The 25335-nt window shown below is 38.7% G+C and overlaps 1 protein-coding gene and 1 pseudogene across 8 annotated transcripts; both read left to right on the forward strand.

Annotated features, from left to right (window-relative positions):
- The first annotated feature begins 1969 nt into the window (after positions 1-1969).
- LOC121804823 (calmodulin-binding receptor-like cytoplasmic kinase 3) lies at positions 1970-7275 on the forward strand. Of its 8 annotated transcripts, XM_042204512.1 has the most exons (9): positions 1970-2271; positions 2486-2562; positions 2648-3038; positions 3160-3405; positions 4002-4285; positions 4478-4643; positions 4730-4819; positions 4990-5285; positions 5381-5916. In XM_042204512.1, exons 3-9 carry the CDS (start codon positions 2798-2800, stop codon positions 5585-5587), a joined length of 1530 nt encoding a protein of 509 aa, XP_042060446.1. In that variant the 5' UTR covers positions 1970-2271; positions 2486-2562; positions 2648-2797; the 3' UTR covers positions 5588-5916. The 8 variants fall into 8 exon arrangements, with proteins under 8 accessions (XP_042060446.1, XP_042060445.1, XP_042060443.1 ...); XM_042204511.1 differs by adding an exon at positions 7139-7275 and having other exon boundaries at positions 1970-3038; positions 5381-5589; XM_042204509.1 differs by having other exon boundaries at positions 1970-2562.
- A 57-nt stretch (positions 7276-7332) lies between these two features.
- Positions 7333-16748, forward strand: LOC121804822 (annotated as a pseudogene).
- Positions 16749-25335: the final 8587 nt, after the last annotated feature.

The raw sequence follows: 25335 nt of genomic DNA on the forward strand, positions 1-25335 counted from the left end.
TTATGTTCTTCTCGCATCTCCTGCATTTTCTGCTCCATTGCCTCCATCATTTTCTTCTCCATTTTTGCGCCTCGAGTCACCGTTCCAACGTCCGGAGATCGATTGCTCTGAATACCAATTGTTATGATCTTCCTCCGCGATCGACCTATCTTAGCTCAACTCCACCGAAGCTCCGCGATAAAATGCAACTCAACACGTGAATGATCAATAGAATGGATTGCATTAACAATGATAATGTTCTACAATCGAAATAGAAGCAAAGAGGAGCTCACGATCCACGATCGGAGCTTAACAACATACAACTCACAATATCAACGATAATTCAAAAGAAGAACAACTACGGCTATTTATACTCTCTGCATCTTAGCTCATCTTAGCTCGCCTTCTTCCACATGAGTTATTCTCCACTTGTTACCTTCTCATTGGCTAGCAACACGTCACTGCTCTCTTCTTATTGGCTGATGCATCTCCTAACTAACGCCACGTCATCAACTAACACAATATTGCATGCGCGTGTCCCTTGCTTACGTTGCATGTATGTTTATATTAATGGAGTTGTATGTTTACATTCATGCATGCAACACGAATGTCTCTAAAATCTTTTCATGATGTGAATCTACTTCAATTGATCCATAAATTAGATTGTCCAAGACTTATTCTCCTATGCTGCGAAGCCCTACAATCAATCAATAGAAAAAAACTAGCTAGATTAAAGAGAATAGATGGGAAGATAATTTTCAGTCTTTCACCAAGCAACCTACTCCATCCAATAACTGCACTAAAACTAATAACCATATCTTTGCCTAAGCAATTGTAAAGATTACTTAGAACACTATCAAAAAGAATCTCATAGGAGTAGATTTCTTCTTTGAATGAGAGAAAATATACACAAGGGTTTGACAGATAATCTAAATTTTCTTATAAAATAAATGATCCATGATATATACTCGTAGCATTAGATTCAATAAATGATCCATGATATATACTCGTAGCATTAGATTCGATATGGTGTACGGTGTGACCCTTTTAATATTGTATGTCATACTAGTATCTTCTAGACCTGCCCAAGGTTTATCGAACCGGCGGTTAAAACCGAAACCGTAACCGTAGGTTACGGTTCCAAACCGAAACCGTGAGAATTTACCCGAACCGAAACCGTCGATTTTTGAACCCTGGTTCGGTTAAGGTTCAAAAATTTTCGAACGGAAACCATGACGGAACCGCCGGTTCCGGGCGGTTACAAACCGGAACCGCGAAAAACCGTGAAACCAAGCCGGAACCGCAAAAAACCGACAGTTCGGAACCGTGAAAAACCATAAAAAATCGTCAGAAAACCGTCGGTTCGGAACCGAAACTGAAACCGGCGATTTTGGAACCGGAACCGTAAACGCGAAATACCCTCGCGGTTCGGTTCCGGTTCGGCAATTTCCAAAACTGGAACCGTAACCACCGGTTCCGAAACCATGGGCACCTCTAGTATCTTCCTCATTTTAATAGATGCATAGTAATTAGTAATACTTCATTTGTCCCACTATGAGTGAAACGCTTCTTTTAAGCACTTGTCTTTGGAAAATGATACTCTTTCTTTCCTCCAAAGATAAGCGAGACGTTTCTTTTTCGCTCTCGTTTTAGAAAACTTATACTTCATTCATTTACTAAAAATAAAAATTCTTTTCTTTTTGATTCGTTTTCTAAAAATAGAAACTTTCCATTTAATGAAATGAACTCCACGATCTAGTGACACACTAACTCTTATCTCAAATATTGCAAGTTGATTCTTTTTGCAAATACAATTTTCATAAACTAAAAAACATAGTACTATAAATATAGTACAAAGATATTTGAAGAGGTAAGAATAAGATATTTCCCAATCGTGTGCAATAGTTTAGTCAAACTTGGAATTGAAGAGATTGATATGAAAAGTACAGATTTGATAAATATCGATTGAACGGCGACGCCTATTCAATTGACCAAGAATTGCGAGATGAAGAATGAAGAAATTTCAATGTGCACTGTACCCCATCAAACAAGCTTTGAATATTCTACTCCGAATTTCATTAATTAAAAAAAATACTGAATAATGTCCCACCAATTTTTCCGGGATCCTTCCGCATTCGGCCGGCTTATCTAAGCCCCCATTTGATTCTTCTTTGACATTAGCACTACCATCATCACTCGATAGTATATTCAAATTGGACATAGAGTGATGCATGTTTGTTGGGAGAATATATATCTTTCATCGTATCTCTGCTATCAGCCGCCTTTATTCAGGTCTGATCCTTTGACTTCAATAAATGCTTGTCACGCTATTTACTATTGACAAAGTTTTAAGTGAGATATGGATTTATTTTATGATAAAGTTGCAGTCTTTCTTGGGTCCTTAAATCGAGAGAGCATAGTTTCTGTTTAATTGTGTTTCTGTGATTTCAAAGGTTTATGCTCTGGTGTTGTTTGTGGGTTTGACTAATCTTGATTTTTGATGAAGCCTTCATTTACTTCTTTTTAAAGAGGATCAATACCAACTCTTCACCGTCTTTTGATAGAGCCTTGCTTGGTGGTTTGGTAAAATTAATCTATTTAATGGTTTATTTTGGCCATTAAAAACTGTGAACCTGTGCTTATTTATCTGGTTTATTGGTTTCTGCAGCACTTTCCGATGATTTTTCACTTTGGTGTATGTTTGAGAAAAGGAATTTCTGAACCTAAAATGGAAATTCAGTTTTGTTATGGCTTCATCTAGCTAGGTTGTAGCCAGCCAAGCTTGTGAAGATTCATCTGCTCTGCCCTTCCAAACGAAATGGGACTAGTTTTGCTAACATTGTGGTTGCTTGTGGAATCTGCTGCCTCTGGCTTGTTGGAGCATGAAACGGATTGTGGCAAGTACCATGTTAGTAACTCAAATGATCCTAGTCGCCAACTCTTCTATATTGACGGCAATTTGGTAGAGCGGTATTTATTCTGCAAGGCTATGCGCGATTACCAGGAGAGACAATGCTTTGTTCAGGACAATGTCAGAAACAAGTATTGCCAGTCATTAGGTACTATATCAACTTATAAATACTCATATTTGTGGCTTTCCATGAAAAAACTGAAATTTCAGTATTATTCACCTAGATTTTGTTCTTATACTTGATACTTTTCCAATCATTTATCTTGCAGAGAAACTGCCTTTGCTGTCTGGCAGAAAATCACTCCACGCTGTTGCTAGAGATGGATATAGTGAGATTGATTCTGATACAACAACTTTGGGTGGAAAGGATAAACATGACAATCCTATATTAAAACCGAAAATGCTAGCCATGGCAGCGCCGGCTTTCTTTCTTTTGTGTTGTACTATAGTCTGTCCGTGCTTTCAGGCAAGGAAAAAGGATTCTGGTCATACTCTCTCCAGGGAACCAAATTCAAGTGAGTTACATACATCACCAACTCTGTTAAGATGCTTTCCCTCATTTTTTATTGTTTTGTTTCTTTTGGATGTGGGGCTGTTGCTACATGTTTTCTTCTGATAAGCATATGTTGGAACTAAGTTTGATTAAACTGGACAATCAGCTATTCTTTCTTGTGTAGTTGAGTTTGGTGGATTGGCTTAATCCTCACTTTTATAAGTGATTACTAAGGAAAATGAGTGTATGTTTTGACATTTCGGCTTCGGTGAACTTTTTTTTGAGTCTAGCTTCTGTCTTTGCTACCCTTGCTTAGGGTTGAATCTAGAAAAATTTATCGCATACCTTTCTCTTGATTGTTAACTGTGGTTCTTTTCTTTTCTTTGAAGTTTAATTTGTACATTAAGCTCTGAAATTTGATGGTCCAATAATTTGTGTTTCTAGACTAGTTCGTCTGTATTTGGATGATTACTTTCATCATCTATTTTATACAGCACGTATGCACAAGCTGCGATATGACAGTGGCAGAACACTTTTTGCGTTTATTCATATTTAAGTTGCAAGCAAGGATCCTGCGTTTCTTTATTTGTTTTTGCTGACATTGCACTGTTCTTGCAGCTGATGCATTTACATCTTTAGAAATGAATCCTATACTTGAAAAGATTGTTGGCAGCCCACAAAGAGTGCCGCCGAGTCCCTTGAGAGTGCCCCCAAGTCCTTCAAGATTTTCAATGTCTCCGAAACTCAATAGGCTCGGCTCTGTTCGTTTAAATATGCACCAAGTTCTGAGGGCGACCCAAAACTTTTCTTCTTTATTAGTAATAGGTGAAGGAGGGTATGGAACTGTTTACAAGGGCGAACTACCAGATGGCCAGGTTGTAGCTATCAAGCGAGCAAGAAAGGTATTGGATTCATTTATTTTCATTAAAGACGCAGTTCCAGATACACTACACGTAACTCTAAATGTTAGTGTGGATTTCTAAAATTGATCGTTGCGTTCACATTGAAGTAACGATAAATTTCCTTATTTTGACCCTATGTCATGCTTCTTCTGGTAAATAGTATATTTAATTTTATTGTGGGATTGAGTGCAGGAGCATTTTGAAGCCCTGCGGACTGAGTTCCGAAGTGAAGTCGAACTTCTAGCTAAAATCGAGCATCGCAATCTAGTGAAGCTTCTAGGTTATCTTGAAAAAGGAAACGAACGCCTGATCATCACGGAATATGTTCCCAATGGTACCCTTAGGGAGTATTTAGACGGTAAAACCTCTAAACTTGGGAAAATGCCAATTCTTTACTTGTTATGTGATGTTAAATACACAATGTTTGGCTGGGGTTTCTGGTAGGTAACAAGGGAAACATATTGGATTTCAATCAGCGACTCGAGATTGCCATTGATGTTGCTCATGGCTTAACGTATCTTCATCTATATGCCGGTAACAGCTCAAATTCTACATACTAGATTTAACAGCTTTGAATCTGTAAATTCATTTGGATTTACTTTCTGGTGCTGCAATGTCGTATGTGTTAGTTTTGTATGCTTGGGTATCTGGTTGATTTGATTTTATGGAGGTTTCGATGGCTGATGATGTTAATGATTTTGCAGAGAAGCAGATAATCCACAGGGATGTTAAGTCCTCGAACATTCTGCTGACGGAGAGCTTGAGAGCCAAAGTCGCGGATTTTGGATTTGCTAGGCTGGGAGAAGACACGGAGAAAACTCATGTATCGACCAAAGTAAAAGGGACAGTGGGTTACCTCGATCCCGAGTATATGAAGACGTATCAACTTACGACAAAGAGCGATGTGTACTCGTTCGGGATACTGCTTATAGAGATATTAACTGGGCGTCGGCCCGTGGACCCCAAAGGAGCGCCAGATGAGAGGGTGACAGTGAAATGGGTAAGTTTGTGTCCGGAGTCAGCTTATTTTGGATTGGTGAACCGTAATTGGGACCATACGTCCGGTTGGTGAGCATGATGTCGTTGGTTATGCAGGTTTTTCGCAAGTACAACGAAGGGAGATTCTGGGAGATGGTGGATCCTCTGGTACATGAGAAGATAGACAAGGAGATATTGGGGAAGATGTTTGGTTTGGCTATCCAGTGCGCTGCACCAACACGAGCGGATCGGCCGGATATGAAAGCCGTGGGAGAGCAGTTGTGGGGGATTAGGATGGACTACAAGAGTGAGAGGAGATGGTGAACGTAAGTTGTGCTGTGTTGATGCTTTGTTTGCTGCTCAATCACTATTCTTATAGAGTTTCTTCATGCATCGATGACATTCATATTTACCCTTATAAAGTTCTCTCTCTCCCTCCATATTGGTTAGTGTGTTTTTTTAGATGAATGGCGTATGTTTATGGTTAAGTTTAGTTAGTGTAGTTGCACAAATACAGTGCTAAATAGTAAGCCTAGTCGATTCCAGTTTGATTTATCGAGTCAAGCCTCGAGCTTTTTTTAAAAATTCATAACTTTATCAACCCTAAGTGAGATTTTTAAATTTATTATTTAAAATATTAATTATTGTGCTCATCCAACATGCATCACCATTACGTAACAATTGCCTATTTTTATGTTCTTAAAGACTATATCATTATTCTTATATAAGTACTACTACTACTTTGTTTCTACCTAGTGGAATACTTGGTAATACACTTATCCATAAAAATATATACGTATACCAATTATTTTCTAAAAATATATGTTAATCGAAATTATATACTTGGACGGATGGATTATTAGTACTTAATTTGGCTAAGTAGCAATAAATTACCATCATGTATATCATACGTAAAGGAAGAAAAGATGATGAACAACAATGGGTAGTATCACTGAACCGTTCCATCACGGCGGAACGGGATGGGGGAACGTGTTGCATGCGTCCCCTCTCGGCTCGAGTTGCGCTGATGGGTTAGGGGAGGCGGGTTGTCACGCCACCCCACTCCCCCCCATGTGGCAAACCTTCTATTGGACTCCAAGTAAGTTTCAATTTTAACGTTTTAAATATTTTTTAATCAAAATTTATTCAAATTAAATTCGTTACCCAACTTATTATCATTTTTTTCATTTTTAATCCTCTAAGACTTCAAAAACTCATGTATTCCACAAATTTTTTACTAAAAAACTCTTTCATTCACTCTTCCGAAGCACTTTTTTTCTCAACTCAAGCATGACCTCAGATGGTAACAATTCATCCGATGATGAATTGGATTATTTGATTACCTACGTCAAGAGTCGGGAGTTGTCTCACAATTCATCGCCCATGATCAACTCAAGGAAGATCTAATCCAACACATTTGGGTGAAATTTGACGATCATTATTAATGTTTCGATTTTAGATTATACTAGTATATGTTATTGCTTAAAATAAATTGTAATTTTAGAATGTGGATTGTGCTATTATTTGAGCAATGAACGAGATAAAAGTGATGTGATACCATGAATAATGTAGTAGAAGAATGGATTTAAGGGATTATGTTATTAATGAATTTAGTAGTTAGCTAAAGAAAGTTCCAGTTAGTTAATTAGTTGCAAATAACAATTATTGGTATTTCCTTCTTTACAATTAAAAAAATAGTAAACCAAGAAAGTTTACTAATTTAAGAGAATTGCAAAGTTCGGTCGATTGATTGCTAAACACTATTTTCCACAATCATAAATAATTTAATTTAAAAATGTTCGGCCGATTGATTGCTCAATAGTTGTGGATTTAATATATAAATGAGAAAATAAGACCAGAAATTTGAAACTTCAGGTTGAAACTTCGCATGTGGAAATAAATGATTTGCCCCTTGTTTTAACTTCTTGCCTTAGCATGATTGCAACGGCAGAATTAGAAGCGGAAAGCCTACTGAAAATCCGCCATTAAATCACAAAACGTTGAAGACAGTCAGAATCAAGTCCCCATCCACACCACTCACTCTCTCACTACCACCTTCGAATTCATAAATCAGAAGCTGCTGAGCTAGCTCATTTTCTTCCACATGTCCTTCGTAGCTGGTTTGGTGATCGGATTGGTTGTCGGCTTAGCCCTTATTGTTGCTTTTGTCCGCTCTGAAAATGCCCGATCCAAGCACCGTTCCGATCTCGTAACCTCTTTTTTCCTATTCCACCTTTCAAATTAGAGTTGAATTTCTGTTTTCTGCGTAGTTGAATCTTACACTTTCATTGATTCATTTATGATTTTTTTAACTTTTGAAAGGCTGCTACGGTTACGTCATTTGCGAGAATGACGGTGGAGGACTCGAGGAAGTTGTTGTCGCCGGATTACTATCCTTCCTGGGTCGTGTTTTCGCAGCGCCAGAAGGTTTGCTTCCTGTTCAATTCAATTCGTATCTATGCGGGTTCGTTGAGACTGATGGATTCTTTTTCCGAATGAAAATGGAAATTCAGTTGACTTGGCTTAATGTTCAGCTCGAAAAGATCTGGCCATATGTGAATGAGGTGCAATTTTAAGTATTTTTACTTTTATCTAGTTCTTGTTTTCTAATTCGATGCGGAATTGTGTTAATGTTGGATTTTATGGCGGTTTGAAGGCGGCGTCGGAGCTGATAAAGGCTAATGTGGAGCCAGTCCTCGAGCAATATAGGCCAGTTATATTAGCTTCTTTGACCTTTTCCAAGTTCACGCTTGGAACTGTAGCCCCGCAATTCACAGGTTTGATTCTGCATTTCCCTTTACTTGGTTTTATATCAACTTTATCTGGTCTAGTTCTTGTTCTTTTTTTATTTGTACAAAATCCCCGCTCCTACTCTCTTGAATTTAATGTGCATATACAACAAAAATTGAGGGGGCAGTTGAGGAATTATTGCTGAAGGTTGGATAAAGAAAATGTAATGTCACAAAATAGGATATTCATTCATGAGCTTATCACTCCTTTCTCTGCTCAAGCTGAAAGATATGAAATGCTGCCATCTTACTTGCAAATTGCACTATGACACTTTAGTTATGATGCTTCAGGAGTTTCAATACTAGAAGATGGAAGTGATGGAATCACTATGGAATTAGAAATGCAGTGGGATGGTAACCCCAATATAGTACTTGATATCAAGACTTACCTTGGCGTTGCTCTTCCCGTGCAGGTATCTTGTTGACATTTCTCTGTCTTTAGAATTTTATTTGTCCATTTTTGTTGGAATAAGCCCAGCAGTGTGATTGATGATTTAAAGGCCAAACCCTTAGGATTTTCTGAATCTGAAGTGCATGTGGTTACTGGTAACAGTGACTATGGTTTCAACCAACCACTGCTTTTTTTTTTGTGTGTGCAAACTGTGCATGTGCTCTCTGTCTCTTAACAGAGATTTTCCGTATTTGATAATGCCAATAAACATTTCTCTTGCCGTGTATGCTCTTTCTGTAGATGGTAGAATATATAAAAGGCTTCAACTGGAAGCCTGATATATTTGCACTATATGTCATGTTGATACTAATAACAAATTCTTCAATCTAGATGTACAAAAGGAATCAAGATGCTTTATTTTTTTTTCTATTTCTCGCCGTATCTGCCAATGTCTTCATGATAAATTCATCTGCTAATAACAAATACTACTACTACTATTATGTAATATCTTCATGGTAAATTCATCGGAGTATATAGCTATCAGAGTCTGCCTGCACATAGTGCGAGTGTGTTTTTGCATGTAAAAGAATGTTTGCTTATAGAATCATTCATGAACATAGGAGGATCTAGTTCATCCACTCATAACCTTATTCGGCATGAGTATAAAATACCCAATACCATTGCATTTGGTAGTCACTCAGCTGCGCCATTTACATTTTGATATACTGCTATTTCACCAAATTTTATGTTCGCTTAGTAATTTTTTTTATTAAAACTGTAGTCCTTAATTTTGTAATGGTTGCTCTTTGTTTAGGTGAAAAATATTGGGTTCACTGGTGTCTTCAGGTTGATTTTCAGACCGTTAGTGGATGAGATTCCTTGCTTTGGAGCTGTTTGCTTTTCATTACGACACAAAGTACAGTACCTATCCATCCAGTTTCTGGTTCTTTATAATTTTGGAATTGTTATTATCATGAAAATAGCACAGGTGTAGCATTACTTTCTTTGGGACATGTCAATGCTCCATAATGACACCTTAGTGGTCATGTTAATAAAAATTGAAGTTTTTGTACCATGCACTAATTGCACATTCAACAAGATATTATGTTGCCCATTTATATTAAAATCTTTTTTTACTTGAAAACATCTCAATTAAATTCATTTTTGACTTTCAGAAAAAGCTAGATTTCACACTCAAAGTTGTGGGAGGAGACATATCAACGATACCTGGCCTTTCTGATGCCATTGAGGTCTGTATATCTTGTTTTTATTTCACATGATTTGTTTGATCATTTATGGTTTGACATCAAATGGCTGTGAATGCTTTTAATAGTATAACTATATAAGGCACTAATTTGGCAGAATTTTTAAGCCCATTTTCATTCATATTGCTTGGCTTGGTTCAGACTATAAGAACTGCATGCAAGGCAAACTGAGATTAACAGGGATGTAAAAGTATGATTATGATAGGGCCCTCGATCTTGTGAATCTTGTCAAGCATATCTCGCGCAAGATCTCCAACGTATCTTCTTGATTTTATTTATTTAGCATATCTTCTATTTTAGTTAGTTATTTTTATGCAATCTTTATCTTTATTGAGTCTATTCTATAAATTAGAGGTCTATGTACTCTTTTATTCATTGAGAAATAAAGTTAAAACTTATTCTCATTCCGGTTCTCCCCTAGCACTTCAACTAGGGTTTATCTTGTTATTCGTCTCACTACAAATCATTGATGCTCTAGTCCGATAGATCAAGGGTCTATCAAATTGACGCTTTCATTGATTACTCTTCCTCCATCTATCCAAATTGATCTCTCAAAATCTCCCAAACTCACGTCAAATCTCTCCCAAAATCTCTCAAAAACTCAAGCCACGTTCTCTTCAATCTTCCATTTTTCTACACATCACAAAATCACGCTCATATTCTCGACAAACTATGGAATCACAACAACGCGCTCTCGAGATTCTCATGGACTTACGCCGTCTAGTCGCTGTTCATGGCGAATTTCTAGCCAAGTTCGGACAGCATACTAAGGAGGCTCCGGAAAGCCTTGCCGAGTGCTCACCTACACATCAGCCGTGGAATACTCGGCCGCCGGAGGACCTCAGCGGGGCTGGTCTCTTCCGCCATTGGTCACAACCACACCGCTGGGTATCAAGCCCGAAGCCCTACCACGCCTCCACCTCAAACCACCACGTTTTGACGGAGAGTATGCCCTGGATTGGATCGGTAAGATCCAAAGGTAATATAACCACCACTACACACCGCTAGATGATCGTCTTTATCTTACACAATATTTATTCGATCATCCGACATCAGATTGGAGGGAATATTGGGTGGAACTAACAAAGGTAAGAGTTGGGATGATTTCTTATTGGCCGTAAAGCATCGGTTTGATCCCGAATTCTATAAGCCCTATGCAGCGACCGTCTCATTTGGGCCGTTTAGGAGGATTGGAGGGACCAGCCGAGACCAGCGACAACCCATACGCACAACAGCGAACCCTATAGCGAACCAGGATCCCGATAGCCAGCCACTTCATCGAATTGAGGAAGTTAAGCAGACAATTATGTTCGTTAAGGAGCACAACGCAGATGGCGATCTCATTGACCAAACTTGTAGTGAGCCATTGCATATGGCTAGTGAAATCATCGTTGGCGACGATATCCAAGGTGTTGGGTATGACGCGGAGCAAGTTGCGCAAGTTCAGGCTCTTACTGAGCCCATTCTGCCAAGAGAAGTCTCGACGGATCGAGTGGATTTCGATGATCTTATTTCCACTGACGTTTGAGTAACATATTTTGTGGGAACTATGAAAATTTGGTCGCAAATACACCATTTGTTGAGAAGAAGAAAGTGTTGGAATTTAATGAACTAGATGCGTGCTTTGATGGTGCCGAGGGACTTAAGGTTGAAAATGGATTAAAGGATCTGGTGGTGTGTGATAATGAAGGGCTTAAATATTGCTGCAGTGGAGATTGTTTGGAGCGGCCTAAATTTCTTGATGGCGAATGGAGTTGTGCTACTCTTCAATTTGGTGGAGACATAGGGGTTCACGTATTTGATCCAGGAATATTTGAGTCGGATGATATTGATGCTGTTATGAACCCGAGAAGACTTCATCACGATAATATACTTATCTCATTTAGTGCAGATGCTGATTGGAGCTTATGGAGAATTCGGCAGCGGCTTGGTGATTTCCGTGGACATACTATTGCAATTCGGATTTCCCACCTTGAGGACAAGGTGGATTTCAACCGGGGTAGAGTTGATAGGGCCCTCGATCTTGTGAATCTCGTCAAGCATATCTCGTGCAAGATCTCCAACATATCTTCTTGATTTTATTTATTTAGCATATCTTCTATTTTAGTTAGTTATTTTTATGCAATCTTTATCTTTATTGAGTCTAGTTAGTATTCTATAAATTAGAGGTTTGTCTACTCTTTTATTCATTGAGAAATAAAGTTAAAACTTATTCTCATTCCGGTTCTGGCGGAAATCGCCCCTTAACACTTCAACTAGGGTTTATCTTGTTTTTCGTCTCACTACAAATCGTTGGTGCTCTAGTCCGATAGATCAAGGGTCTATCAGATCACTTATGGGGAAATTTAGGAAATGCCCAAGTAGAGAACTTTTATATGAATTGTTAAATCTTATTCAGTAATCAGTAGTTGGATCGAAAGTTGACAACTAAATTTATACTATAAAATTCTGTTTCCTACTTGGATACCATAGCTCTTTAGTCTTCACTACTACGACTCTTCCACTGTTGTTACTCTTTAATAATCTGCTTCAGCATGTGTAGAATTTTCAATGGCACCAACGATCATTAAATTTTTTATTTTTTGATGCCTACATAATTTTCTGGCACATGTATTTATTTTGTGCACATGCAGAATACATACAGAAAGTGGTGTTTAGATTATTTTTTTCATAGATTGAAATGCCATAGCTGAATATGTTATAAGACTCTGTGTTATTAATAATGAAATAAAGTCATTTTAAGGAAATGCAGTTTTCATTATATTATCATTGCTTTTAATAGCTACTATAATCTATGGTCTGAAGTCTGGTCTTTTCACTGCCTGATTCTGCTTGATGATTTCCAGATCTAGTACCTTCCAAAATATTCATATAATAAGCTACCCATTGCAACCTTACCATTTCTCTCACAAATCCTACTTTTGATTTATTTATTGAAAATATTCTTTTCACATTTATTATTGAGGAGTGTTTGCTTATACAGAGTACTATAAGAGATGCTGTTGAAGATTCTATTACATGGCCAGTTCGAAAAGTAATCCCTATATTGCCTGGAGATTATAGGTAAGTCTCATGTTCATTAACTTATTTGATTGCTTTTATTTTCACAATAGTCATATAATTATGGTAACAACTATTGCCCAACATAAGAATCAAGGAGCTTGAAAGAGTAAAGTGGAAAAAAACAAGAAGAGTTCATTCTGCGCCAGTGCCATTAGTGAGGAGAGCCTGCCTCATATCATTTTTAGTAATCCATACATGGATATTTTTCCAATCAAGCAAATTTCTTTACACATTAAAGGTATAATAAGGCTAATATATATGAAACCTGAAAAGTAGATACAAGGCAATTTTTGTAGCCCATATTTGAGATATTTACCGTTCAATCTCATTAGGATAAGAGGTTTACCGAGGCATTTTACCATCAACCAAGGGGAGGAGATTCTAATGTTGTCAAGATGCATTATTTAGCTAGCAGTAACACCTGTTAGTACGAAAACTTGTTCTTCCAGGATTATTCACAATCCTCAAACAAGCTTCAGAGGCCATTATGTCCTTTCGGGGACAGCCAAGTGGTGGACCTTCCCTGTGTAAAAGCTAGAGGTTTCGGGATTATTGCTATTTTTAGGGTTGCTGCTTTTTCCTATATATATCTGCTCTCTCATTGTATATCCGAAAATTTTATCGTGAAATCCACATCGCCCCAAGATGTAGATACACATTTGTGTTTTATATTCATGATTACTTTTATTATTATTCCCTAACATGTCACTTAAAGTAGTACTCCATGAAATATGAACTATTAAGTGTATTCATGCCTCCCATGGGACTCGAACCAACGACTAGAGGTTTAGATAATAACTGCTGAAAGATGATAAATTTGTTGTGGAAATGATGAATTCATAACAAGTTGGAGATCTAAAACAATCTGCCCTTTAGATAATAGCCATCTAAGGGCTGAACGTCGTTCATATTTTAAAGGTTAAAAATGATTTTTATTTGAACCAAACCCTGTATAAATATATATGTATATGTTGGGGACTTGGGGTGGTTAGTAGTTCTGTTTCAAACTGCTACCTCGGTTGATTATTTATTTATGTTTCTGTGGCATTGTTAGTTAGAATTATTATTTTTATCTGAAATAGCTTTTAATGAAATTCAAGTTCTTGTTCCTCAGTGACCTTGAACTGAAGCCTGTTGGGAAATTGGAGGTGAAGCTCGTGCAGGCAAAGGAGTTAACAAATAAGGACATTATAGGGAAATCTGATCCTTACGCTGTTATGTATGTGCGGCCTTTGCGTGATAAAATGAAGAAAAGCAGGACTATCGTAAGACTCTTAATCTGCTTAAAATATATAGTTCTCCATGATTCCTTCATTACTTCAGAGCAGAGAGATGTATCCGTTCAATTGTTCACTTTTTCTGCAGAACAACCAGTTGAGTCCAGTCTGGAATGAACATTTTGAGTTTGTAATTGAAGATCTTGCAACTCAGCATTTGACTGTAAAAATCTATGATGATGAAGGGCTTCAGGCAGCTGAACTAATTGGTGCTGCTGAAGTTCAGCTATCCGAGCTTCAGTCTGGCAAGGTGAAGGATGTGTGGCTCAAATTGGTGAAAGATTTGGAGATTCAGAGAGACACTAAAAATAGGGGGGAGGTAATAGATTTAACTATATTTTTCACCTACATCTTTTCCATGAGTTTTTTTTCTTTTTTAATTCATAAAATTGGCAGATATCTGTGTAGCGTTAGTGATTGTAGTGTGTAGACAAGATGGGGAAGAGGAGAACAACAACATGAAACTATAAATCACATGCTTACTTTGTTAATCAAAGAAAGGCTTTTAATGGCAAACCTTGATTGCTGGTTTAATACCTACCTTTTAAAATGAAATCCGACTGATAATTATAAAGCTCCCCTCGTACCAGATGAAGAGAGTGGATCCGGAGAAGATTATGAAATAGGGACTGAAATTGACTAGGGGAGTCTAGATATGGGCCACACATATTCATTCTTATATAGAATAAACTGCATCATTGCCAAGTTCTCAATGTGCCCCTGCACGCGTGGGCCGGAATAATAACCATTGGACTTCTACACTTGAATTAAATAAACCCATTATCAACTTCAGCCTGCTCTGATACCCCTTAAAAGGCCTTATAAGAGGGGAGGATTATTAAAAGTTGCTATAGAACAGACAAGATCATTATCAAGTAGATTTGGAACACGAAACAAGTTTCAACATGATTAATTGAGGAAGTTGATCAATATGAGGATGAGGAAGTTGATGAGAAAACATCTAATTGATGCACTTTTTTAATGGTACTATTCAGTATATAAGTACCTCGCACACTTGTTTCTCATAGCTCTTATATTAAATAAGCTAGTGAGTTATATTTATCAGTTTTATTGTATGAAGCTTTGTTTGTCTTAATTTTACACGGTGCATGCCTGCATCTTACCCCTGGGTGTTATGTTCTTTGTTCTAGGTGCACTTGGAGCTTTTGTATTGCCCTAACGGCATGCAGAATGGGTTAATCAATCCCTTTGCCCAGAAATACTCCATGACTTCACTGGAGAAGGTATTTAAAAATGGATCTGATGGTGGGAATAATATAAATGGAAATGGAGGTGAAGGCAACAATGGAAGGGAGGTGATTGTAAGAGGTGTACTCTCTGTTACGGTCATTTCTGCCGAAGACTTGGAGCCAGCTGGACCTGATGGGGAAGGCTGACCCATATGTGGTTCTCACTATGAAGAAAACAGGATCGAAAAATAAAACCAGGGTATGTTGCTCTTTGGTCAAGTACTTCACCCGAAAACATCATCAAGTGTTTTCTTCTCTCTTTGCACTATGCTGTCTTTTATAGAATATCTTTGATTAGATCATCCATTGTTGTTCTGAATGTCAATTATTACTATCCGTGCTTTGTGTTTCTAGGTTGTGGATGAATGTCTGAATCCCGTCTGGAATCAGACTTTCGATTTTGTTGTTGAGGATGGGCTACACGATATGCTTACTCTCGAATTATGGGACCATGATACATTTGGGAAGGTACATTCTTTCCTACGTAATTAATTGGTGCATTATATTTATAGGAGTAAAGTATGAAGATATTGGCAGTTCTTCATATAAAATGCTCAAAACAGAAAGCTTATTAATGTTTAGCAACAAAACATAGTAAATCCTAAAGATGTTATTGAAGCACTATCACACATTAATGAAGAATGGAGATAGATAGAAATAAACTCCAATCGTGTGAAGGAAGTTATGTGGTTTAAGAGGCTGAATCAAGTATCCTTACCTAATACCTACCTAAGTTGCATGATACTGATTAAGAGACTGAGTAGCCCATTTTTGCAAGACGGGAAACATGGATTCATCTCAACGAGAATCTGTTTCATTCTGGTTTGACGGATATAGTTCAACTGTGAGTGATTAGTTTCGATCGTGCTTTCCAAAACAAGCATCTGTCATTAGTTTTACAGTTGAATTAACTACTGACACCTGACTTTTCAAGGATCATAAAGCTTGTTTTGTTGCAACATTTGGTTTTAATGCAGAATTACATGGGAAGATGCATCTTAACATTGACGAGAGTTCTAATGGAAGGCGAATACAAAGATTGCATCCCTCTCGATGGAGCTAAGTCGGGAAAACTCAACTTGCATCTCAAGTGGACTCCACAACCGATATACCGGATGTAGTAGATACCACATCCAATCAAGCTATTGAGCATGTCCAGCTATATATATTAATCTATGTACAGAGGGAAAGCCATTAGGCACATATCCAATTCTTCCAGAGACGTCAACAAAAATAATCTCCAGTGATGTGGTTTTAGAAGTAAAATTTGTATGTATCGTATGTATATAGATTGGAGGAATGGTCCAAATTTGGAAACAAGCTCATCTCTGTTCAGTGAGAGGTTCATACAATTTAGACAAATACATCGTCTTATACTATATAATGTAATATTTCAAATATATAATGTAATATTTCAAATATATATTTCAATTTGCCTCCTCTTATTTGATATAATGACTTGAAAATGTTTCACCAACGTGTTATTATTGGGTTGAAAATGTATGCTTAAAATTAGTACACCATAACTTTTCAATGTAAAGGATAATTGGATTATAATTCTTATAACAGTGTATTCTTTATAAATTCATATTTTGCATAATCTTGATTTATATGTTTTGTTTTTCTCTGATTCTCAAAATTTATAATGATAAAAGAACTTGAAAATGTGTCATCTCTCAAAATCTACGGTCCACGTTCTCTGTCTAATCACTATCTTCCTTCCTAGGCATTTCTTCCATTGCTTCACATAAATCCAAAAAATCACAACATGGTGTTTACTTGGAAAGCCTTGACTATATCTTAAAAAAAAAGTATAAAAATAAGAAATGGTTGTTAGACGTACTATTTAATTCCTTTATGCCACTCATTTTTATTTATTATTACCACATTAACACTAAACTATTCATATTCTTATATTAAAACCATTATTCCATTCGTTTTGACATTTGTGAAGATGCTACTCCCTACTTATGTTAAAGTGTATAATTTAATTGGGAGATCCATGAATTTTGAACTTCTTTGGTAATAAACCTTTTCAGTGATGCTAAATGACCACATTATGGTTAACCACACAAGGTTAAATTGGTAAATTACAGTGTTAATTAATAGATTAGATATAAGTCATAGTTTGTGGAGGAATTAAAATTACACATGTGTCCTCTACCTTATTTTTGTTTTTAACTTCCCTCCATTTCATTTTTCTCGGAAGAAAGGAAATCAACATGTTCAAATTTTGAATTAAAGGTGCATGGCGTATTTAATACTCTAAATTGGAAATTGAATCAAATTCAAAGCGCAGTCACACGATTAATTGAGTTTCTTTTGAAATATCTAATTAATTAATGTTACTATTTAGCTAGATTAGTCATTTAGAAGGCATATTAGAGCATCTTCAATAAGGAAGGGTAAATAAAAGAGGTATATCATCTATATACCTCTTCAAAAAGTGAAATATACCATTTCAGAAAGAAACATATTCCAAAGGAAAAATGTATATAGAAATGTAAATGATTTTTTAAACATAAAATAATAGTACAAAATTCATTAAAGAAAGATAAAGTGTGATACATTCTCAAATACGTTCTCCCTTGGAGAATGGTTTTTCATGAAAAGAAGGCAAATATGGTAGTTATAAAATTTTACCACTCCATTGATGGAGAGGTAAAAATATCTTTTCAAAATGAGAAAAAGGTATAATACTTCTCAAGTACCTCTCCCCTTGGAGAATGATTTTTCATGAAAAAAGGTAAATATGGTAGTTATATAACTTTACCTCTCCATTTACCTCTCCCATTGGACATGCTCTTAGTAGATAAATTATTTGTGATATGCCATCTCTCATATATACTGTGAAATTATTTTCTGCATAAGCTCACGACTTTTCGACAAGACTTTCCTCTTTTAATAATTATTTTAATATACAAAAAAATGTGAAATTAAATTATAAAATTACAAAATGTTTCTATAAATAAAAAATAGTATGTAATTATACTGTTCAATTTGGAAAAGAAATTTTCAATCAAATACTATATAGACTATAGTGTAGAAATCATGGTATTAAATATGCCCGGTCAATGGATTTTGACCAAATAATAAATGTGACGAGACATTTAATTTTGTGAAATTAAATGAAATAGCGTCGATCTACATTTTACGTAGATAAATGTAGTATATTCACTTTCTCAAATCCGATTTCCGGTGAGTGAGAAATAGTGGATTAAAGTTGGGCATAATTAGCTTTTAATTAAAGCTTGGAGTTGGAGCTTAGGGAATAATTAACTAGTGTTAATTATCCCACATTGGAGGATTAACACATCTTTTAATGTGTATAAATTAAGTGACTTTATGTTACTTAATAATTATAGTGGACCAAGATGGGTGAAAGAGCCCACACGCGCGCACACGCGCGCGCCGCCGCCGCCCGCCCGCCCGCCCGAGCCCGTGCTCGTGCACGTGCTCGTGCTCTCGGTCGCGGGCCCGGGCCCGGGCCCGATCCCGATCTCGATCTTGGACTTGGACTTGGACTTGGATCTTGGATCTTGGCAATTGGTCTTTGGGCTTGGTGCTTGGCCCAAACTATTCTTTTTAGACCACCGCCGAGTCAGCAATCCAAGTGGCTTGACACGTCGTCAAGCGAGGCACAGTCACGGCTGCCACGTGAGAAATCCACACGCTCCACACACGGGTGGCACACTCCAGCCACACGCCTGTAACCGACGTCGGTTACGAATTGCCATGATGAGCCTTCAATGGCTGGTTGACCCTGCATGGTGGCTTGGCCTATAAATAGGCTAGCCATACCACTGCATTAGGAGACACACATAAAAGCATTCTTCATCATAAGCTCTCTCCCTCTCTCTGCATTGTCTTTCTGTCGAAGCTCTGCTCTCTCCTCCATCCCGTTCGTCGGAGCTCTACTGATTGCGGTGCTGCATCAATAGAGACGTAGCCGTTTTACCTTTGGGGACGACACGCCAAACCGAAGAGCACTACCGGGGCGTATCTCGTCTTGCGGGAAGAGGCCTCCTCGACTCGGCTAAACTTAGTTCACGGTTACTGTTTCGAATTCTGTAATTTTCTTTGTAGTTCAGTTTCATCTTCTGTAGTTCTTCTTTTGGGTTGTATTACGCCCGGTTTTGTTATCTCTTGTAATCCCCAGAAACCAAACAATCGCAAGACGAGATAACTTGCCTTTGAAGGGATTTGGACCTTTTAAACTGAACTTAATAATTTCGAAACTTAAAACACCTTTGCTGGAGATGTCGACGGAATCTAACACCACTGCTGCCGCCACCACCGCCGCCATTCCGTCCACCATGGCGACCACTGGACCGGTCAATACGTCGTCAATTCCGACGATGATGCCCACTCCCGGGCGCTATCCCTCTTCATCAACAACCCCTTGGGAGTTCGTTAACCCCCTTGGGCTCACTGGTGGATCCACCTCGAGTGGATCGGTTGGTTCCACTTTTAGTGGTTCCTTCGGATCCTTTAATGGATCGAGTATTGGGGCCTTCGGGCCTCACACGAATGCTGGGGCCTTCGGGTCTCATGCGAGTGCTAGTCCCTTCGGAGATAGTACGTTCATGGCGGGCTCTATGCCTAACATGAATGGTGGGGGCCCTATGCCCAACCATGTTGTTGGCTCCTTCGGGGGCAACGGAATTAGTTCCTTCCAAGGACCAACTGCGGCACCTTTGGCACCAAGAATGATGCCACCTGCCGAGAAACCACCCAAGTTTGGAGGATCAGACTTCAAGAGGTGGTATCAAAAGATGTTGTTCTACTTGACAACATTGGGCGTCGCCAACTTTCTCACTGAAAACGAGCCGCCCGCACCAAGCGACCAAGAGACTAGGCTCGAAGTCATGGCAGATTATGAAGCTTGGAGGAAAGGAGATTACCTTTGTAAAAATTTCATTCTAAGTGCTTTAGATGATAGTTTTTACAATGTATACTCCAATGTAACCACATCTAAACAAATGTGGGAAAGCCTAGAAAAGAAATATAGCATAGATAATGCTGCAGGGACTGAACAGGTCGTAGCGTCCAAGTTTATGGACTACAAAATGGTCGACTCTCGACCCATCATGGAGCAAGTCCAAGAGCTCCAAATGATCATCCACTCATTAGTGGCTGAAGGGATGACCTTGCCCGATAAGTTCCTAAGGTGCACGATCATTGACAAACTCCCTCCAAGTTGGAAGGACTTCAAGAGTTATCTCAAGCACAAGCGAAAGCAGATGACCTTTGAAGACTTGATCGTGAAGTTGCGCATTGAGGCAGATGTGCGCAAAAGCGACCAAAAGGCTAAGGGATTCACCCCAAATGAAGCCAAAGCCAACCTATTGGAGCGGGGCGGTCCCTCCAACAAACGCCCTCGCCCAAACCGTCCAAACGACAAAGGGAAGGGAAAGCAGCCTTCAAAGAAGTTTGAAGGCGACTGCTACAAGTGTGGCAAACCAGGCCACTTTGCTAAAGACTGCCGCAGCAAGAAGAAGAAGCCGGTTGCCCACGTCGTTGAGAAGGAGTTCAAGGACTGGGATGAGAACGACCTCATTGCTGTGGTCACTGAAGAGGTCAACCTTGTTAACAACAATAAAGGTGGCTGGTATATTGATACCGGCGCTACTGCACACGTCTGCGCAGATAGAAGTATGTTCTCCACCTACAACAACGTTGAAGGGAGAAAGATAAACATGGGGAATCAAGCCTCGTCTGAAATCCTCGGAGTTGGTGATGTAATCCTTAAGATGACGTCTGGCGTCTCAATACTAGTGAATAAGGGTTTTAAACTTGTATTTGAATCCGATAGGTTTGCATTGTATAAGTTTGGGAAGTCCCTCGGAAAAGGTTATGTAACCGACGGACTTTTCAAGCTTAGTGTAGCAACACTGCGTGTTCCAAAGCCATTGGCTAATAAGAATAAAGCATCTACTTCCTCTTATTTGACCGAGTGTTCAAATTTGTGGCATTGTAGATTGGGACATGTAAATTCAAAAGCCATTAAAAGATTAGTAAATTTAGATTTACTAAAGGCTAATGAAGTGGATAATCAAGATAAATGTGAAATTTATCTTGAAGCAAAAATGACTAAGTTGCCGTTTCATTCGGTTGAACGAAGCACAAAACCCCTTGAATTAATTCACACGGATGTATGTGATTTAAAGATGGTGCAAATAAGAGGTGGTAAAAAGTACTTTATCACTTTCATAGATGATTGCACAAGATATTGCTACATTTATCTTTTAAGAAGTAAAGATGAAGCAATAGAGGCGTTCAAAAATTATAAGAACGAAGTTGAGAATCAACTTGGTTGTAAAATCAAAATGATTCGAAGCGATAGAGGAGGAGAATATGTAGCCCCGTTTGATGAGTTATGCAACGCAAGTGGTATAATTAATCAAACAACTGCTCCATATTCACCACAATCTAATGGTGTTGCAGAACGCAAAAATCGAACTCTAAAAGAGATGATGAATGCACTGCTTCTAACTTCAGGATTACAACATAACATGTGGGGGGAAGCTGTTTTGACAGCCAACTATATCTTGAATAAGATCCCTCTCAAAGGAAAAGATGTCACTCCTTATGAGTTGTGGAAGGGAAGGAAGCCATCCTACAAATACCTCAAAGTGTGGGGGTGTTTGGCAAATGTGATGGTTCCTCCGCCCAAAGAAGTTACAATCGGACCTAAGACGGTTGATTGCATCTTCATTGGATATGCACTTAACAGTAGTGCATATTGATTTGTTGTTCACAAGTATGAAATATCGACTATCACAGTAGGAACAACAATTGAGTCGAGGAAAGCTGTATTTCTCGAAAATACATTTCCTTGCAAAGACAAGGAAAAAGTCTCAACCAATTCTGAGACAAGAATTGAAGAAGCCACTAGTTCTAAACCAGTGGAAGAAGAAGCCACTAGTTCTAAATCAGCGGATGCTGAACCTGAATCGCGCAAGCGTGCAAGGCCCGATCCAAAAGATACAGTACTAAGACGTGGTAATAGAGTCAGAACACCAAAAACTTTTGGTCCTGACTACATTGCTTTCATGTTGGATGAAGAACCAACATCGATAAAAGTAGCCTTTGCTGGCCCAGACAGGCTGCATTGGAGAGAAGCTGTTCAAAGCGAAATTGATTCAATTTTGCTAAACCACACTTGGGTGTTGGTAGATCTACCTGAAGGTGCGAAACCTCTAGGTTGCAAATAGGTACTTAAAAGGAAATTTAAGGCCGATGGAACAGTGGATAAGTATAAAGCCCGATAAGTAGTAAAGGGTTTTAAACAAAAGGAAGGACATGACTTCTTCGATACCTATTCACCTGTAACAAGGATTACATCTATCCGAGTGCTTCTCGCTATTGCTGCATTGCACAATCTTGAGATTCATCAAATGGATGTAAAGACCGCGTTTCTAAATGGTGAACTAGAAGATGAAATCTATATGGAACAACCCGAAGGGTTTGTAGTACCTGGACAAGAGAAAAAGGTATGCAAGCTAGTAAAATCTCTATATGGATTGAAATAAGCGCCATTGCAGTGGCACTTGAAGTTTGATAATGTGATGTTATCAAATGGGTTTAAAATCAACGAGTGCAACAAATATGTCTACATCAAGAGCACTAATAACGGTCATGTTATAGTGTGTCTCTACGTTGATGATATGTTAATCTTGGGTAACAACACTCAAGTAATTAACGATACAAAGGCCATGTTAAAGAGAAACTTTGACATGAAAGACATGGGTCTAGCCGATGTAATTCTTGGAATGAAGATTCTAAGAACGAATGATGGAATCATCTTAACACAATCACATTATGTTGAGAAGATATTGAATAAATTCAAAGCCTATGATGGCGCGCCGGTTAAGACTCCAATTGAACTCGACGTTCACTTGAGCAAGAACAAAGGCGAGCCCGTTGCACAAGAAGAGTATGCACGGGTCATCGGGTGCATTATGTACTTGACTAATTGCACTCGACCTGACATTGCTTGTGCCGTGAACAAGTTGAGTCGTTACACGAGCAATCCAAGCAAAGAGCATTGGAGAGCTCTTGTGAGGGTTTTGAGATATTTAAAACATACTCAAAATCTTGGGCTACACTTCTCGAGATACCCCCCGGTACTTGAAGGGTACTGTGATGCCAATTGGATATCCGATAATAGAGACTCACTTTCAACAAGTGGATACATCTTTACTATTGGGGGTGGTGCTGTATCGTGGAAATCCACAAAACAGACATGTATAGCCCGATCAACAATGGAATCGGAGTTCATTGCCTTAGATAAGGCGGGTGAGGAAGCCGAGTGGCTTAAGAACTTCCTTGAAGATATTCCATGTTGGTCTAAGCCAGTGCCACCAGTGCTAATCCACTGCGATAGCCAAGTGGCTATTGGAAGGGCAAACAATGGTTTCTATAACGGTAAGTCTCGACATATACGTCGACGACATAACACCGTGAGACATTTGATCACAACTGGCGTGATTACAATTGACTATGTGAAGTCAATAGATAATCTAGCGGATCCGCTAACCAAAGGGTTAAACCGTGGTCAAATGAATAAGTTGCTAGAGGGAATGAGTTTGAAATCCACAAACTAAAGAATTATCATAGTGGTAACCCAACCATGATGACTGGAGATCCCAAGAACTTGGTTCAAAGGGACAACTAAGCTATGAGAGTTCATGAGAAACACTCAACTATATCTATTCCCTAGAGAGCAATAGAGTGTTGGAGAACTTGCCTAGTGGTAAAGGCCAAGTCTATGACTTCTAATGGTTCTTAAGAATCTCAAAGAGATGGAGTTCTCAAAGAGACCAAGTATGGCAAGGTACTTGAGTAAGAGTCACCTATATAAGTGCGAAGTGTGGTCGCTTCATAAAATGCACTTATGAATCCAAAGTGGTGTCCAAGACCGCAATGGACACAAAACGTGAGAACGGATGAGGTTGAGGTGTTTAAGCGTTAACACCATTGTCTCGGTGCACGCCGTGGGGGATTAGTTCAAAGCATCGCGCTACTAAGCCGCCTGTGTATCCGATGGTATCGACTATGGAAGGTTCAAAGCCAACAACTACCTATCCTTATGCTTATATACCTCTCGAGGGTTGAGCTTGTGTCTGCATGCATATGCATTCGGCTATTTCCACTCATGTGGGGGATTGTAGAAATCATGGTATTAAATATGCCCGGTCAATGGATTTTGACCAAATAATAAATGTGACGAGTCATTTAATTTTGTGAAATTAAATGACATAGCGTCGATCTACATTTTACGTAGATAAATGTAGTATATTCACTTTCTCAAATCCGATTTCCGGTGAGTGAGAAATAGTGGATTAAAGTTGGGCATAATTAGCTTTTAATTAAAGCTTGGAGTTGGAGCTTAGGGAATAATTAACTAGTGTTAATTATCCCACATTGGAGGATTAACACATCTTTTAATGTGTATAAATTAAGTGACTTTATGTTACTTAATAATTATAGTGGACCAAGATGGGTGAAAGAACCCGTGCTCGTGCTCGTGCTCGCACTCGCGCTCGCGGTCGCGGGCCCGGGCACGATCCCGATCCCGATCTCGATCTTGGACTTGGATCTTGGCAATTGGTCTTTGGGTGGTCTTTGGGCTTGGTGCTTGGCCCAAACTATTCTTTTTAGACCACCGCCGAGTCAGCAATCCAAGTGGCTTGACACGTCGTCAAGCGAGGCACAGTCACAGCTGCCACGTGAGAAATCCACACGCTCCACACATGGGTGGCACACTCCAGCCACACGCCTGTAACTGACGTCGGTTACGAATTGCCATGATGAGCCTTCAATGGCTGGTTGACCCTGCATGGTGGCTTGGCCTATAAATAGGCTAGCCATACCACTGCATTAGGAGACACACATACAAGCATTCTGCATCATAAGCTCTCTCCCTCTCTCTGCATTGTCTTTCTGTCGAAGCTCTGCTCTCTCCTCCATCCCGTTCGTCGGAGCTCTACTGATTGCGGTGCTGCATCAATAGAGACGTAGTCGTTTTACCT

This window comes from Salvia splendens, chromosome 5 (assembly GCF_004379255.2).
Source record: "Salvia splendens isolate huo1 chromosome 5, SspV2, whole genome shotgun sequence".
NCBI lineage: Eukaryota > Viridiplantae > Streptophyta > Magnoliopsida > Lamiales > Lamiaceae > Salvia > Salvia splendens.

What these genes read in the sequence shown, in the direction of transcription:
- LOC121804823 (XM_042204511.1), top strand. Translation starts at nt 2,798, where the DNA reads ATGGGACTAGTTTTGCTAACATTGTGGTTGCTTGTGGAATCTGCTGCC. An exon ending in CCTTAGGGAGTATTTAGACG is followed by an intron (nt 4,644 to 4,729) that starts GTAAAACCTCTA and finishes GGTTTCTGGTAG; the next exon opens with GTAACAAGGGAAACATATTG. An exon ending in AGAGGGTGACAGTGAAATGG is followed by an intron (nt 5,286 to 5,380) that starts GTAAGTTTGTGT and finishes TTGGTTATGCAG; the next exon opens with GTTTTTCGCAAGTACAACGA.